Source organism: Coturnix japonica, chromosome Z (assembly GCF_054131305.1).
Source record: "Coturnix japonica strain WE chromosome Z, WE-NBRP24, whole genome shotgun sequence".
In the NCBI taxonomy this organism is placed as follows: Eukaryota; Metazoa; Chordata; class Aves; order Galliformes; family Phasianidae; genus Coturnix; species Coturnix japonica.
In genome coordinates this window covers 9,667,430-9,680,637 of record NC_140702.1, presented here as the reverse complement: position 1 = coordinate 9,680,637, position 13,208 = coordinate 9,667,430, and the positions used below count along the sequence as shown (strand labels likewise).

Sequence of the window (13,208 nt, the reverse complement as noted above, 5' to 3'; positions counted from 1 at the left end):
GAAATGGCTTCAACAGATGAAGAGAAAGCTGAGGTGCTGAATGAGTTCTTCACCTCGGTCTTCACTGGTGGTCAGGATTCTAGTCTTTTTCACGTCCCTAAGTCTTGCACCCCCATAGCTCTATGTGGGGACCAAGGAGGTAAATCCCTCCCCACTTGTAAGGGTAGAGCAAGTCCGAGAGTGCCTCCTTAGACTGAATGAGTACAAGTCTATGGGGCCAGATGGCGTGCATCCCAGGGTCCTGAAGGACCTGGCTGAGGAGGTTGCTGAGCCGCTCTCCATCATATTTGAGAAGTCGTGGCTGTCAGGTGAGGTCCCGGATGATTGGAGGAAGGGTCACGTCACTCCCATTTACAAGAAGGGGAGCAGGGAGGACCCGGGGAACTACAGGCCGGTGAGTCTCACCTCCGTGCCTGGGAAGATTATGGAACAAATCCTACTGGACAACATGCTTGATCACATAAAGAACGAGCATGTGATCCGAGACAGCCAGCATGGCTTCACCAGGGGAAGGTCATGCTTAACTAATCTTGTGGCCTTCTATGATGGAGTGACGGCCTTGGTGGATGGAGGGAAGGCGACCGATGTCATTTACCTGGACCTGAGCAAGGCCTTTGACATGGTCCCCCATCACATCCTCATCTCCAAATTGGAGGGAAGTGGATTTGATGGGTGGACAACTAGATGGATAAGCAATTGGTTGAAAGGCCACAGACAGAGGGTGGTGGTCAATGGCTCCATGTCCAGGTGGAGGCCGGTAACGAGCGGTGTCCCTCAAGGGTCTGTCTTGGGACCGGTGCTCTTTAACTTCTTTATTAATGACATCGATGAGGGAATGGAGTGCACCCTCAGCAAGTTTGCTGATGACACCAAGCTGAGTGGTGCAGTTGATACTGTGGAGGGAACGGATGCCATTCAGAGGGACCTTGACAGGCTGGAAAGCTGGGCTCGGGTGAACCTAATGAGGTTCAACACGGCAAAGTGCAAGGTTTTGCACTTGGGCCGGAAGAACCCCAGGCACCTGTACAGGCTGGCAGGAGTTGTCCTTGAGAGCAGCTCGGCAGAAAAAGACCTAGGGGTCCTGATAGATGAGAAACTTAACGTGAGCCAGCAGTGCGCTCTGGCAGCCCGGAAAGCAAATGGGATCCTGGGCTCCATCAGGAGAGGGGTGGTCAGCAGGGATAGGGAGGTGATTGTCCCTCTCTACTCTGCTCTTGTGAGGCCCCATCAGGAGTACTGTGTCCAGGTATGGAGCCCTCAGTACAAAAAAGATATGGAGATTTGGAAAGGGTCCAGAGGAGGGCCACAAAGATGATCAGGGGGCTGGAGCACCTCCCCTATGAGGACAGGCTGAGGGAGTTGGGTTTGTTCAGCCTGGAGAAGAGAAGGTTGCAGGGTGACCTCATTGCAGCCTTTCAGTACCTGAAGGGAACTTATTCCCAGGAGGGGAGTAAACTCTTCGAAAGGGCTGATAATAGCAGGACTAGGGGAAATGGTTTTAAGTTAAAAGAGGGAAGATTTAGGTTGGATGTTAGGGGGAAGTTCTTTACTAGGAGAGTGGTTAGACCCTGGAACAGGCTGCCCAGGGAGGTTGTGGATGCCCCGTCCTTGGAGGTGTTCAAGACCAGGTTGGACGGGGCCCTGGGCAACCTGATCTAGTAAAGGTGTATGTTTGGTGGCCCTGCTAGGCAGGGGGGTTGGAACTACATGATCCTCGAGGTCCCTTCCAACCTGGGTCATTCTGGGATTCTGTGTGATTCCGTGGTTGCCTCATCTCTAGAGGCATTCAAGCCCAAGTTGGATGGGATCCTGACCAATCTGGTCTAGTGGCTGGCAACCCTGTCCATAGTAACAGGGGTTGGAACTAAATGGTCTTTATGGTCTCCTCCAGCCTAAACCATTCTATGGTTCAACGATCCTGTTGTGTGTCACAACAGTAAAGGGCTGAAAAGGAAAACTGAAAACAATGCCCAGTTCCCCTCTACAATTTTGTTCACAAGGCAGCTCTTTTCTCTTGATGTCAGAAAGACTGAAATATCATCTTAATATGTCAGTGTGCCAAAAGTCTTTTTTGAACAGTGAGGAAAGGTAAACAGGATTCATCGTCTTTGAAGAATATCCTTACAAGGCTCTTCCAGCTCAGAATGTTCTGGGCTTCTATAATTCTATGAAGAGTATGCCGTGCAGCAAACCAAAATAGCAGAAAGAATTATTCTGAAAAGTTAAATTTCTTGCCATTTACATCAAAGCCATAAATGGGACTTTTTCCCACCAATGAGATCATGGAAAGTATTTATGGGGCTGAAAAGTACTGCTTTAGATACACCAGAAAAACGTATTTTCTACAGAGCCCTTTTTCCTGCAGCTTTCCTGTTGTTGTTGAAGCAATACATGCCTCCTTCAGTTGACTGCCTGAAACAGCATCTTGTATAGCAACTAGAGAGGCAGCAATTATGACAGCAACAAAATGACGAAGGTAACAAGTTTTTAAGCAAAAAGAGTAGGTTGGACTTTATAGGAGTCTGCAAAAATGTGACATCTGAAAGAAGCTTTATTAAAATTGCTTGAGGCGCTGTGTTATTTGATGGTAGGGGATTGTATCTCTGGTCAGAATTTCATTCTGTCCTGTTTTCCTGAACCTTCAAAAGACATCCCTCAAGGAGCATTTTCAGAAACAGCAGCTGTTGGGTTAGAGTCACGAACAGCCACAAAGTGATTTGCCTTCAAATGGATGGCGTTGCACGTGAGCAAATCCCTGCAACATGTGATGCTGGTATGAGCGCGCTGTTTCACACTACATGGTTCTTTAATCCATGTGATTATATCTTTGCAAGACCAAGTGTTTGCTGTGTCTGTTCAAGGGTTGTTGTTATGTTATCCAATGATGCTTTATAGTTAGCAGCTCTTGGTCTGCCTTGCAGTGAATACTGAATGTATACATATAGTTGCAAATTCATTGGCTTGTAAAAGAAAAACCCATATTCAAAGCAATACAATTCTGACAGTATATTTTTTGTTTGTTTTCTAATTTTTTATTTTATTTTTTTGCTTGGCAATCTTTCATTTTTCTCTGTAGGGGAAAATAGGGGACTCTGAGTTATATTACAGTTTGTCAACTAATCTTTGTGCCACTTCCATTTTTTAATTATATATCTGCCAGTATTAATATATGAGACAAAGTCCTGAAACCACTGAAAATATAGGTTAACCTCTACGTCTTAGACAGGTGCAGCAGATCTCTCCTTTGTAACCTGTTTTATCTACTACCTCCACAACAATAAATTTTTTCTTTCACTTCCACAAATCATTTTTTTTCCTGTTATTTTGACAGGATTACGTCATGTTCTAGAATTGCTGAAAAAATGTAAATATGATGTCTCTTTCTTTACGCCCTCCCAACTTAATGTATCTGTAACTTGAACAACAAATTCTTCTGTGTGTCTTCATTCAAAGAGTGTTGTCTGGGAAAGGCTGAGTGAAGGACGGTATTAATATTTTGTGCCTTCTGTTAGTTAAAAATACGCAGTCCTTTTTGTCTGCAATCTAGCTACGGGTTAACAATTTATTAACTTGCAACCAAAAGCTGATTAGGCAGATACAAACCCAAAACACAAACAGGATAGCATTGATTAACAGCAAAATATAGACGGGGAGTTGCACTGACTACTATTTCTTGTTATTATTTGTAATGGGGATTACAGTGCATTACTTGCTTTTGACCTACTTCCCACTTTCTCTGATATAAACACGTTATACTCTCTGATAGCAATCACTGATGGTTCAGATTTTACAGGCCCCTTTCCGGGAAATAAAACAAAACAGAAAAGCCAGATAAGCATGGTGGTAGAAATACCTCTTTCCCTACCTCACAGACAAAGGAACAATCAGCATTATGTAAAGTTCCATTTGAAAGAATAAATCCTAATCCTAATTAAATCCTAATTCAAGTGGGTTTTTATGCACTTAGAAATTAGGTCTGAAAGGTTCTTTGACAGGTCTTCAAGTCCCAAACCTGTGAAACTAAAGTGTTTGCTTAGCACAACAATCCAGTGAAATCCCGGTCTCATTCTGATGACAATAAGAAGAACCATATTGCATTCTGAAGAGGACAAAACATGCTTGCTCCGTCTTTGGTTCTTGCGCACAGGGACCCTAACACCAATTCAGTTCATAGGAGAAGTTTCCTCAAGTGACTCTTCTCCCTGTGCCTTCCTTCATCTTCCACTATTTTGTTGTTGCGTTGCTGTTAGTAGTAGCAGTAGAAACAGTAGTGTTGTTGTTATTGCAAGAGTCAAATGTCATCAAAGAAAGTCTGCAGAATCATTTCTAATCCGGTTTTGAAATGCAAACTCAGAAGCAAAGATCTTGAAGTCTGGGTTCCTGGGTCTCCAAGACGTAGGTGAAGAAAATATGTTTTTTTGTCTTTTTCCACGTGACACTTACTTATGCTCAGGCACACAGCACTATAAGCAAGCAGGAGCTTTGCTGCCCAACATTTCAGCTTTGCAAAAGCTAGGAAAACCATAACTTTTCTGCTTGCTTAAACAGTTTCAAGAACTCGTACGGCGAGTTCCAATTAAGTCATGGAAATTGTGATAGGTTCTGAGTCTGCGTGCATGTGTGCTGCTCTCTAACAGTCACGGGCAGACGTCTTCTCCAGGTCTTCCTTTTAAAGGCTTTCAGGTGTGCTTTGCACCTTAATCAGTCACTAACTACAGACCCAGTTCTAACCAGCTTGTTTCCTGTACTGTGTTTCAAGATGTCCGTGCTCCTAGGCTCCTTCCGTTGTTCAGGGGGTCTGTCTTGCATGACAGGAATACTTGTCCTTGCAACGTTACTGTAAAAGTGTCCTAGTAACGTTACTGTACAAGAACTATCCTTCAGGTGCTTAGGCAGGACAAGCGTCTAAATATCGAGGTCCTCCTCTGTGTTGATGATGCCGCATTCTGCCTTAGCTGTGTCAGCTTCTGGATTGTCTCAGATGCCATAGAGCGGACTGTCGGATGGGTGTCATTTTCCAAAGGCTGAAGGGCTGCAACAGAAGGAAACAGAGCAGAGATTGAACTCCCCAGTCTGCAGAGAGCCACCAGCTTCCCCTCAGGACCATGCCAGCCCCACTCGTTGCTTTTCCTGGCCAGGAGGAATGTGAGTCTGAGGGGTCAGCTGGAAGACACTGCTCAGGATTGCCAGGAATGCTCCTCTGCCCTGCAGCATTTCCGTGCAGCAGGGCAAAGCACAGCTGCATGCTGACCAGGCTCTGCCCCCAGCCCCAACACAGACAGCACTGCCCTCACTCACCACTGCAGAGTTTATCCAGCATCTCCTCACTCTGTTCCCCGGAGTACTTCTCAGTCAGCCCTAGGGAAAGAGCTCCGTCAGACACCCACGCCCCAACACGCTGCTAGCTAGGAGCGCAGAGCCTGGCCCCGCCAGCCCAGCTGCTTCCCCTTCTGTGCTGCAGGCAGGGGCAGTGCCCAAAGGGAACCTGAGCAAGGCACCCACTGGGGCTAGCAGCATGGGCAGGGTGTACCTGGGGGTTCAGGGCTGTGCCTTCCTGCCAGGGCAGGGCCCAAAGAGGGACGCAGGGGTTGGGCTCACCAATGAATCTGACAGCCGCATGTCTCAAGGAGGCCTGAGAATCCTGCAGGTATGGCAGGCTCTGCTGCAGGATGCCTTCCACTATCTTTCTTTTCTGCTCCAGCTGAAGAAGAGCACAAGAGCATGGGGCTTGCAGAGTGTCCACAGCTGCTGGTGCAACCCCTCCTCCAGCATCCACTTTCCCTCAGCAAAAAGGTGAGGGCTGTGTGATTGTGCTCACCAAACACTTTGTGATTCCCGCTGGGTTCTTCAGCCAGGCATGCAGCTTGAGCTCATCCCACTTCAGGAACCTTCCACAAGATGCAAGGGCATCCGCAGATGCCTACAGAAAAACAGATGCAGGGACATGGCACCACACACACAGACACACATCCCAGTGTCTGAATGCTTGCTCAACTTGCTCTCAATTGCAGATCACAGCTGAGCTGTCAGCGCACCACTGCCTGCACACTGGTCAGGTCTGAAATTCGTACCTGTGCTACACTCGGGGTCTCGTCACTCATCTGAAAGAGCAGAGGGAGCAGGCCCCTGCGCACAGTCTTCTTCATGCTTCTCTTCTTAAGCCACACCACAGTATCCATCACATCCTTGAAGAGGCGGATGGAACCTTCTCGCACTTCACATGATGCCTGAGGGAGAACAGGAGGACCTCAGACCTCAGCAACACACTCTCACTGCCCATGGTGAGCATGAGTGTAGGCATGGCTGATGTGAAAGGAGGTGCTCTGGAGTCACATTCTGCACAAAAGTGCATTGCAGTCATGCAAAGCAGTGCAAAAGGTTTCCAGCATGGGGTGTCTGTGCCTCAGAGTGCTCCCCCAGCCAGTCCAGCAGGTCAAAGCGGAGCTGCCCTGGCACCTTGGGAGTGTTGGACAAGGAGGAGACAGAGCTGGCCTTTGGCAGAACCTTTGGGGCACATGCCGCCTGCTCAGCCTCCACATCCCTGCTGTGATCCCTGGAGAGAATGCTTGGCACTGGTAGAAAAGGGAGCGATGGAGGTTCTGAAAGTAACCGTTGGCAGAATGTGTTTTGCTGAGGTGCCAGGCTGAGACCCAGCACAGGGGCCTGACATCACCAAGAACAGCCAAGCTGCACTGCCAGGGACACAGCCTGCTGGGCTGCAGAGCCCACAAGGCATCTCATTCCTGAGAGCCCAGAGAAGGAAAGAAAGGAGAAGGCACTCCTGTCAAGCACCCATCCGCAGAGCTCAGCCTCCCACAACAGACTTACATGATTAAAAAGAGGCAGGATATTCTCAGCCAGCTCCAGAGTAAACTGACTGGCGCGCCTCCTCCCAAGACTGTGCATTGCATTTCTGAAGATATTCAGCACTTTCACAGTAATGGGTGTGCTGGCAAACCGCAGGGTCTCCATGACTTCTGGAAGCAGGGTCCGAATTTCCATTGCCTGTACAAAACACACAATTTCCTTTCCATCAGGAGGTCAGTGGCCACCCTGGCCTAAAAGCTCTGATTACAGAGCAGCAGCCACACGCCTCGCTTGCCCACAGCTGCCACAGGAATGGAAGCTGTAGATTCCAGGCAGGTGGTGGCCAACAGTGCCAAGTATGGGGAAGGCAGGAAAAGGAGGACGGGTGAACAAGGACTCTGTGCCCCCTTTTCCAACAGACCCCCAGGTAACCCATCTGAAAAGCTTCTGGAAATCTCAGCCACCAGGCCCCACCACAACCATCACCCCAACTCCCGAGTGCCAGGCAAGGCCAAGGCACAGCGTTGCCCACCGCCCCAGTGCCAGGCTGCCAACAGGAGGGCTTTGTTTGACAAGGTCCTGCTCACCGTCTCAGGTCTATCAGACAGCATTATGAGGCCTCTGTGCACCAGCCAGAGTATTGCCGGGCTTTCAACTTTCAGAAGCCTCTGGAGCAGTTCTGGCTTACACAGCTCCTGCAGGTTCTCTTCAGTGGGAGGCATCACCTGAAATGAACACAGCAGTGAGAGGCAGGCAGAGGCAGCAGGACATCCTGCACCCTGCAGCTCCTGGCTGCTCTGGATCTCAGGGCAGGGCACTGGGGAGACATAGCCTGGCCTGAGGTAGCAGTGCCTTTGGAGGGCCCCACCATCCCTCTGCGCCCAGGCCAGGCACTATGCAGGATGGCTTTCTGGCCTGCTCCTCCTGCCCTCTGAGCTTCTGAATCCTCTGTGGAGTGCTTGACCAGCAGGAGCTGGCACAAAAGAGACACCAGCCATGGCTGGCCACGGGCAATAAAGCCTGCTTCGCCTGCATGGAGGCTCTCCCAGGCCCCAGCCATGGCTCTGACTCTGCAACAGCCCTGCCTCAGGTTTCTGGTCTGGGGAGCAAGGCAGGGGGAGGCAGGGAGCTGGGGAGAGAGTGCCCTGAAGGAGAGCACGGTGCCTTGTCCAGTAACTCACAGTCAAGCGAAGGAGGCCCAGCTCCGCTGTGGTGATGTTAAATCTCTCACACAGCTGTTGGTCCTGGAGAACGTTGCTCAGTTCGTCCAAGATCTCCTCAGACTTTTCCAGCAGGGGAAGCACACTCTTTAGTATGTCCAGGGTAGTGCTATAAACAGAGAGCAATGCTGTGTCAGCAGGGCTGCCTTAGCCACAGCACCATGGCTCAGGCAGGAGCCTGATGGGGGGCTCTGGGCTGCCATGGTTGGTAGTGGCTGCTGCAGCCCTGAGCGGCCCACCAGCTCTGGAAAGCACAGTGGGATGGAGGGCCTGCTCCTCGGGATGTCCTGCAGCTTTCCTTGGCTCTGGCAACCAGACCGATTCTGAGCCCTGCTCTTCACATGGAACAAACGTGTGGGGCTGTTTGGGCTGATACCTGTCAGTCTGTGGGAGGTCGGTCAACACACTCCTCAGCACATCCGCGGGAAACTGGATGGTCAGCACATCCAGCACTGAGTGCAGGATCTGCTGAACTGATGTGCTCTGGATTTTCAGGTTTGTGTGGATGCATCCCAGGATCTCTGGCACCTGTTGTGAGAACACAGGGAGACTGCTGCTGCCACTGGACTGCAGCCATTTGCCTCCCAGGCTGTGTTACTACTGCCCTTCCCACAGCTCTTTGCTGCCTTCAAATGGCTTCAGATTCCCAAGAGCTGTGGCGGGCAGGGTAGGGCATGACAATCCAGCCTCAAACTGCTTACATCCATCAGCCAGATTGCAGGGTCTCTCAAAACTAGTTCCAGCAGAGCGTCAGCCCACTCCTTCTCATCAAAACTGTAGTCCCCAATGATCTTCTCCAGGATCACAAGGACAATGTCTGTCCTCTGAGAAGGGGGAAGGTTTTCTCCAAGTGGCTGCAGTAAGAAGGAAAAAAGGAGGGAAGGTATGTTAAATGGAGTGAGAGAATAGCGTCTGGAGTGGGATGACCACAGGCAAAAGGAAGGATAATGACCCTCCCTTCAGGTCAAAAGCATTCTGAGGGTTCCCGCCTGAGCCCCAGCTTGTCTCACAGATACTCCTGAGCCGTAGAGGCAGCTCTGGGATGCAAAGAATGAGAGTGCCTGGCTGGAATTTTCATGTCTCCTTACCCGCTGCCAGAAACTGCTGGTCATGAGGTCACTAATCTCCAAGATGCGATCTAAAGCCCTCTCACACACAATTTCTGTCTTGGAGACGGTGAAAGGCAGCAGCACCTGTGAGGAGAAGAGCTGCTGGTTAGCCCTGGGCGGATGCCCACTCCAGGAGAAGCAGGTCTGCTGAGCTCCTAGCTGGAATCACAGCATCCATCCAGGCTTCCCCTGAGCTTAAGCCAAGCCCATCATGGGGCTACTGCCGCTGGGGTCCCTTGCCGGCTCCAACTGCTGCCAGTGCCGTTTCCATGGAGCGGGATAAAATTCTACTACAAGGGAGCTCTGGGGGCAGAACTTCAAAATAGACAGACCTCAAAGATTCTCTGCAGCAGACTATTGAAACTGCTGGTGGGACAGCTGTCTAGCACAGTCTGCAGCATGTCATCCATAGCATCCAGGGTCTGTAAAGAGAAGAGTGGGTTGTGGAAGCCTTTCAGGGTTCCCTTTCGTACCCAGGAGACTGCTGTGAACCCCTCTGGCTGTCAAGGAAGGATACCCACAGATCTGTGCTCAGGGACACCCTGCAAAGCTGCTGCGCCCAGACCAGGCTACAAGCACAGGGTGTTTGCCAAGCCCAAGGCAAGAGTGAGAGGGGTGAGGGCAAGCAGGGCTTCTCCCTTGTCCCACAAACATCTTTATAGATCTCTGGACACAAGTAATCCAAGCAGCAGCCCAGATGCATGGGGTCAATCAGTAGATTGCCCAGTACATACGTTGTTGTAGAGGCAAATGTTCAGGTCGCTGGTTGGAGGAACGCACAAGATGACACTGCAGCACACGTTGAAGAGATGTAATATCTCTTCCTCCGTAATTGCATTCACTGCACTGCAAATAGAGAGACACAGATGCTAGGAGCAGTGCCTTGTTGCTGAGGTAGGGGTGGATCAGGTCCTCCCCTGGGCGAGGCTCCCTGAGAGGGATGGGGAGACCTGACAGGAGGTGCCTCTTCCCCCCACAGGGCTGCTCTGGGTCAGAGGACAGTCCTGATGCCACCAGCTTTAGGACAAGGGCCAAGATTTAGCGGGGAGCTGTGTCAGGGCCACCAGGATCGTGCCCGGGGGATGTGCTGGCAAAACCAGGGACTGGGCAGGTACCTCAGGGAAGCAATCGCATTCATGCAGTGGAATCTGAGTGCTGTGCTCAGCTGCTCGCTGGGCTCGTCACACAACAGAACCTGCAAAGCACAGTCAAATCAGGATGGCACCTGGCAGCTGCCAACACCCACCAACAGAAAACCTGCCACTGACCGGTAGGGCCTGAGTCTCCCCAGTGGCCCTCGACAAACCCTGGCACACTGGTGCTGCTGTCTGCCTCCACTGCTGAGGTCTCAGCAGCACCTGGAGTCCCATCTGGGGCACCTTGGTGTCTGTGCATGATTTCCCTGCCTCCCTCTCCCCTAGTCCTGTCCTTCTTTCAGTGTGCAGGTACCTGGGAGCCATGTCCCCTCACCTCAATCTCCTGTGACAGATTTTGTTCAGCGCAGAAGATACGCAAGCTCTTTTTCCTGCCTTTCTCTGCAGCGGTGCTGCACAGTGAGCAAATGCAGTTCAGGAACTGCAACTTCTGCAACAGATCCTGGCAAGCACAAAGAGACCGAGGAGTGTGAGTGGGGAGAGCCGTATCGAGAGGGACCAGTTGTTGCGGGGTTTGGAGCAGCGCAGGACAGCTGCAGGACAGCAGCAGCTCTGCCCGGCCAGCAGCCCTCATGCAGCCTGAAGGCAGAGCCAGAGGGATCATCTGGAGATGCAGGAACAGCCAAGATGGAGATGGCTGCTCTTACCTTTTCCTCGCTGACGTCATAGGTTTCGATGACATTTACGGCCACCTCTTCCAGTTCACACAGAGGCAGCAAGCTAGGATCTGACCAAGTAGAGAGAGCAATGCTATAGAGGGGCCAAAGGCAGGCGCGAGCAGAGGAAGGAGCTCTGGCCTCTCCAGCCCTGGGCTCACTCCCCTGGCACAGTCTGCCCGTGCCTGTCAGGACAAGGGGGCCTGGTGTCAATCAGGGGGCACTCACTGGGGACCCTCACTCACCAGCACGGAGTAGGATGACCTCAGTCACTTCGTAGGGCTCCGGTGGAGATTTTCTCTCCTGGGGAGCCCCACTCTCCTCCCAGGCCACCTTGGGGTGTTTAGGAGGTTTCTTCTCCATCCCGTGGGATGTAGGCTAAGGATAGGGATGTGGCAGCTGCGGGGCTGCCAAAAGTAAAGCGAAATGACTTGGGCTGCGCTCGGGGGCTCTTCGCCAGACCCGCACACTCCTGCCCTGTCTCCTCGCTGTCCTGACGGACACTGAGGCCGCCTGCTGTCAGTGCCAGCTATGCCTGGGTGTCATAGAGATGGGTCACAAAGGGCTCCACTGTGACGTGTTGCCCCGCCCGGGTGGGGCTGGTTCCAGAGCCCGGTTAAAATGGCACAGACCAAACTCCTCAGCAGGAGGGATGCGTGTGCCTGCTTACCCAGATAGCTTTGGAAGCGGGCCTGAGAGCAGCTGGACTGCTCAGGCTCCCGTCCTTCTGGATTCGGGTATAAATGATCCAAATGGTTTCTTACAAACTGACAGACATTCACAATTTTCCTTTTTTAGCTTTTCATCCTCCCTTCCAACTTTCCCCTTTTGTTTATTAGCAAGCAATTAAAAACAACAGCACTAATTATACTAATAACATAATCATCATCATTCAAGCAAATCCTTGATTGATAATGCACTAAACATAAGAGTTCCATGTAAAGTTTATAAATTATTCAATGTATATGCACTCATACATGTTAGACAATTCCGTAAGTGGGAAATGGAAATTTATAAGCTAACGTATTATTACTTATTGACAGCTATGATATAGCAAACCACTAAATGGAGAGAGAAGGAAAATGACAGGGGTGAATGTGGTAGGCAGTTCCAGCAGGGCCTCCCCTGCTTCACTCTGTGCACTCTGCCTTTCTCACCCATCACAGATTCTCTCCTGTTTTTATTCTTGCCAGGGACTGCAGGGTTTTTTCCACTTGTACTCCATATCTGCATGGCCAGTGCATGATACAGAGCCCAAGTGGAACAGCTGCTCACAAAACTGAACAAACCACTACATTAGATCTCTTTGAAATATAAACTTAACTACTCACAGAAAGTTATTTACAGCTATAGTCATTTACTCCCATTGTTACTTGCTTTACCCTTAGCCCCCTTTTTTATTTAATTGGCAAGCTGTTTTCTTGTGGATCACTCCTACTATTGTTACAAAAATCATCAGTGGGTAGTACTTCTTGATGCAGTACAGAGTGAGATGCACCTTTATCTACCAGAAAACATACATCTTTACCCTGCTCTGTGCACGTTGCATTCAGTCCACTGGGGGCAAAACTCATCCTGGGACCTTCAAGTCCTGCTCTAGTGCAGCTGCTGTTGTTCTTCCCCATTCTTTCATTACAGTCCCTCTTTCTATATACTTTCCAGGCTCCCTCAATTAATTTGTCCAGGTCCCTTACTTCAGTTCCTTTAATGTGTATATTACTGGGAGAAAATAAAGACCTTCTTGGTCAGAATGCAGATTCTCAAATTGTGGAAGACCCCCTAAGCTAAGCGTGGAACCTGCTGTACGTTGTCCCAGCCTGGAACAGACGGGGTAGACGACCTGCGCAGAAGGAGGTGAGGGCCAACATCGATCTGCATCTCGCTCAGGAATGGTTCTATGGAAGGCTGGGAGCAGGGCGCAGTGGGCGGCACATCGCTGAGCGGATGCTGACGGAGTACTGTACCGAGACGGGGTCCTCCAGTGGCTCCTTTCTTGTCAGGGAGAGTGAGACATTCGTTGGGGACTACGTTCTGGTATCTGGCACAATGGAGAGGTGCAGCACTGTCGCATCCACTGATGGCAGGTTACCAGCAGCCGCAGGTACTTCCTGACTAATAATCGAATATTTGACAGCCTTTACGACCTCATCTCCTATTAGCAGGAGACACCGCTGAGATGCAACAAAATGGAGACGAGTGCCTTGTTCCAACCCTTGTGACAATACAGACTGGCTACCACAGCACAGCACCAGAGGGACGAGC

General features: G+C 50.5%; 1 protein-coding gene across 2 annotated transcripts; it reads right to left on the bottom strand.

Annotated features, from left to right (window-relative positions):
- Nucleotides 1-2,993: 2,993 nt before the first annotated feature.
- LOC146753710 (maestro heat-like repeat family member 5) lies at nt 2,994-11,396 on the bottom strand. Of its 2 annotated transcripts, XM_085528567.1 has the most exons (17): nt 11,192-11,396; nt 10,938-11,017; nt 10,607-10,732; nt 10,252-10,331; nt 9,871-9,982; nt 9,469-9,558; nt 9,017-9,220; nt 8,729-8,881; nt 8,404-8,555; nt 7,989-8,136; nt 7,395-7,532; nt 6,829-7,005; nt 6,072-6,227; nt 5,819-5,920; nt 5,599-5,701; nt 5,299-5,358; nt 2,994-5,032 (listed from the first exon to the last, which is right to left on the bottom strand). In XM_085528567.1, exons 1-17 carry the CDS (start codon nt 11,307-11,309, stop codon nt 4,881-4,883), a joined length of 2,151 nt encoding a protein of 716 aa, XP_085384693.1. In that variant the 5' UTR covers nt 11,310-11,396; the 3' UTR covers nt 2,994-4,880. The 2 variants fall into 2 exon arrangements, with proteins under 2 accessions (XP_085384693.1, XP_085384692.1); XM_085528566.1 differs by lacking the exons at nt 10,252-10,331; nt 10,607-10,732; nt 10,938-11,017; nt 11,192-11,396 and having other exon boundaries at nt 9,116-9,220; nt 9,871-10,184.
- Nucleotides 11,397-13,208: the final 1,812 nt, after the last annotated feature.

Bases quoted from the DNA above. Each gene is read 5' to 3' on its own strand.
- LOC146753710 (XM_085528567.1), bottom strand. From the start codon at position 11,309: ATGGAGAAGAAACCTCCTAAACACCCCAAGGTGGCCTGGGAGGAGAGT. The intron at 7,533-7,988 runs GTGAGTTACTGG...TGTTCATTTCAG, and splicing joins TGGGCCTCCTTCGCTTGACT to GTGATGCCTCCCACTGAAGA. The intron at 5,921-6,071 runs GTACGAATTTCA...GTTTTTCTGTAG, and splicing joins AGACCCCGAGTGTAGCACAG to GCATCTGCGGATGCCCTTGC.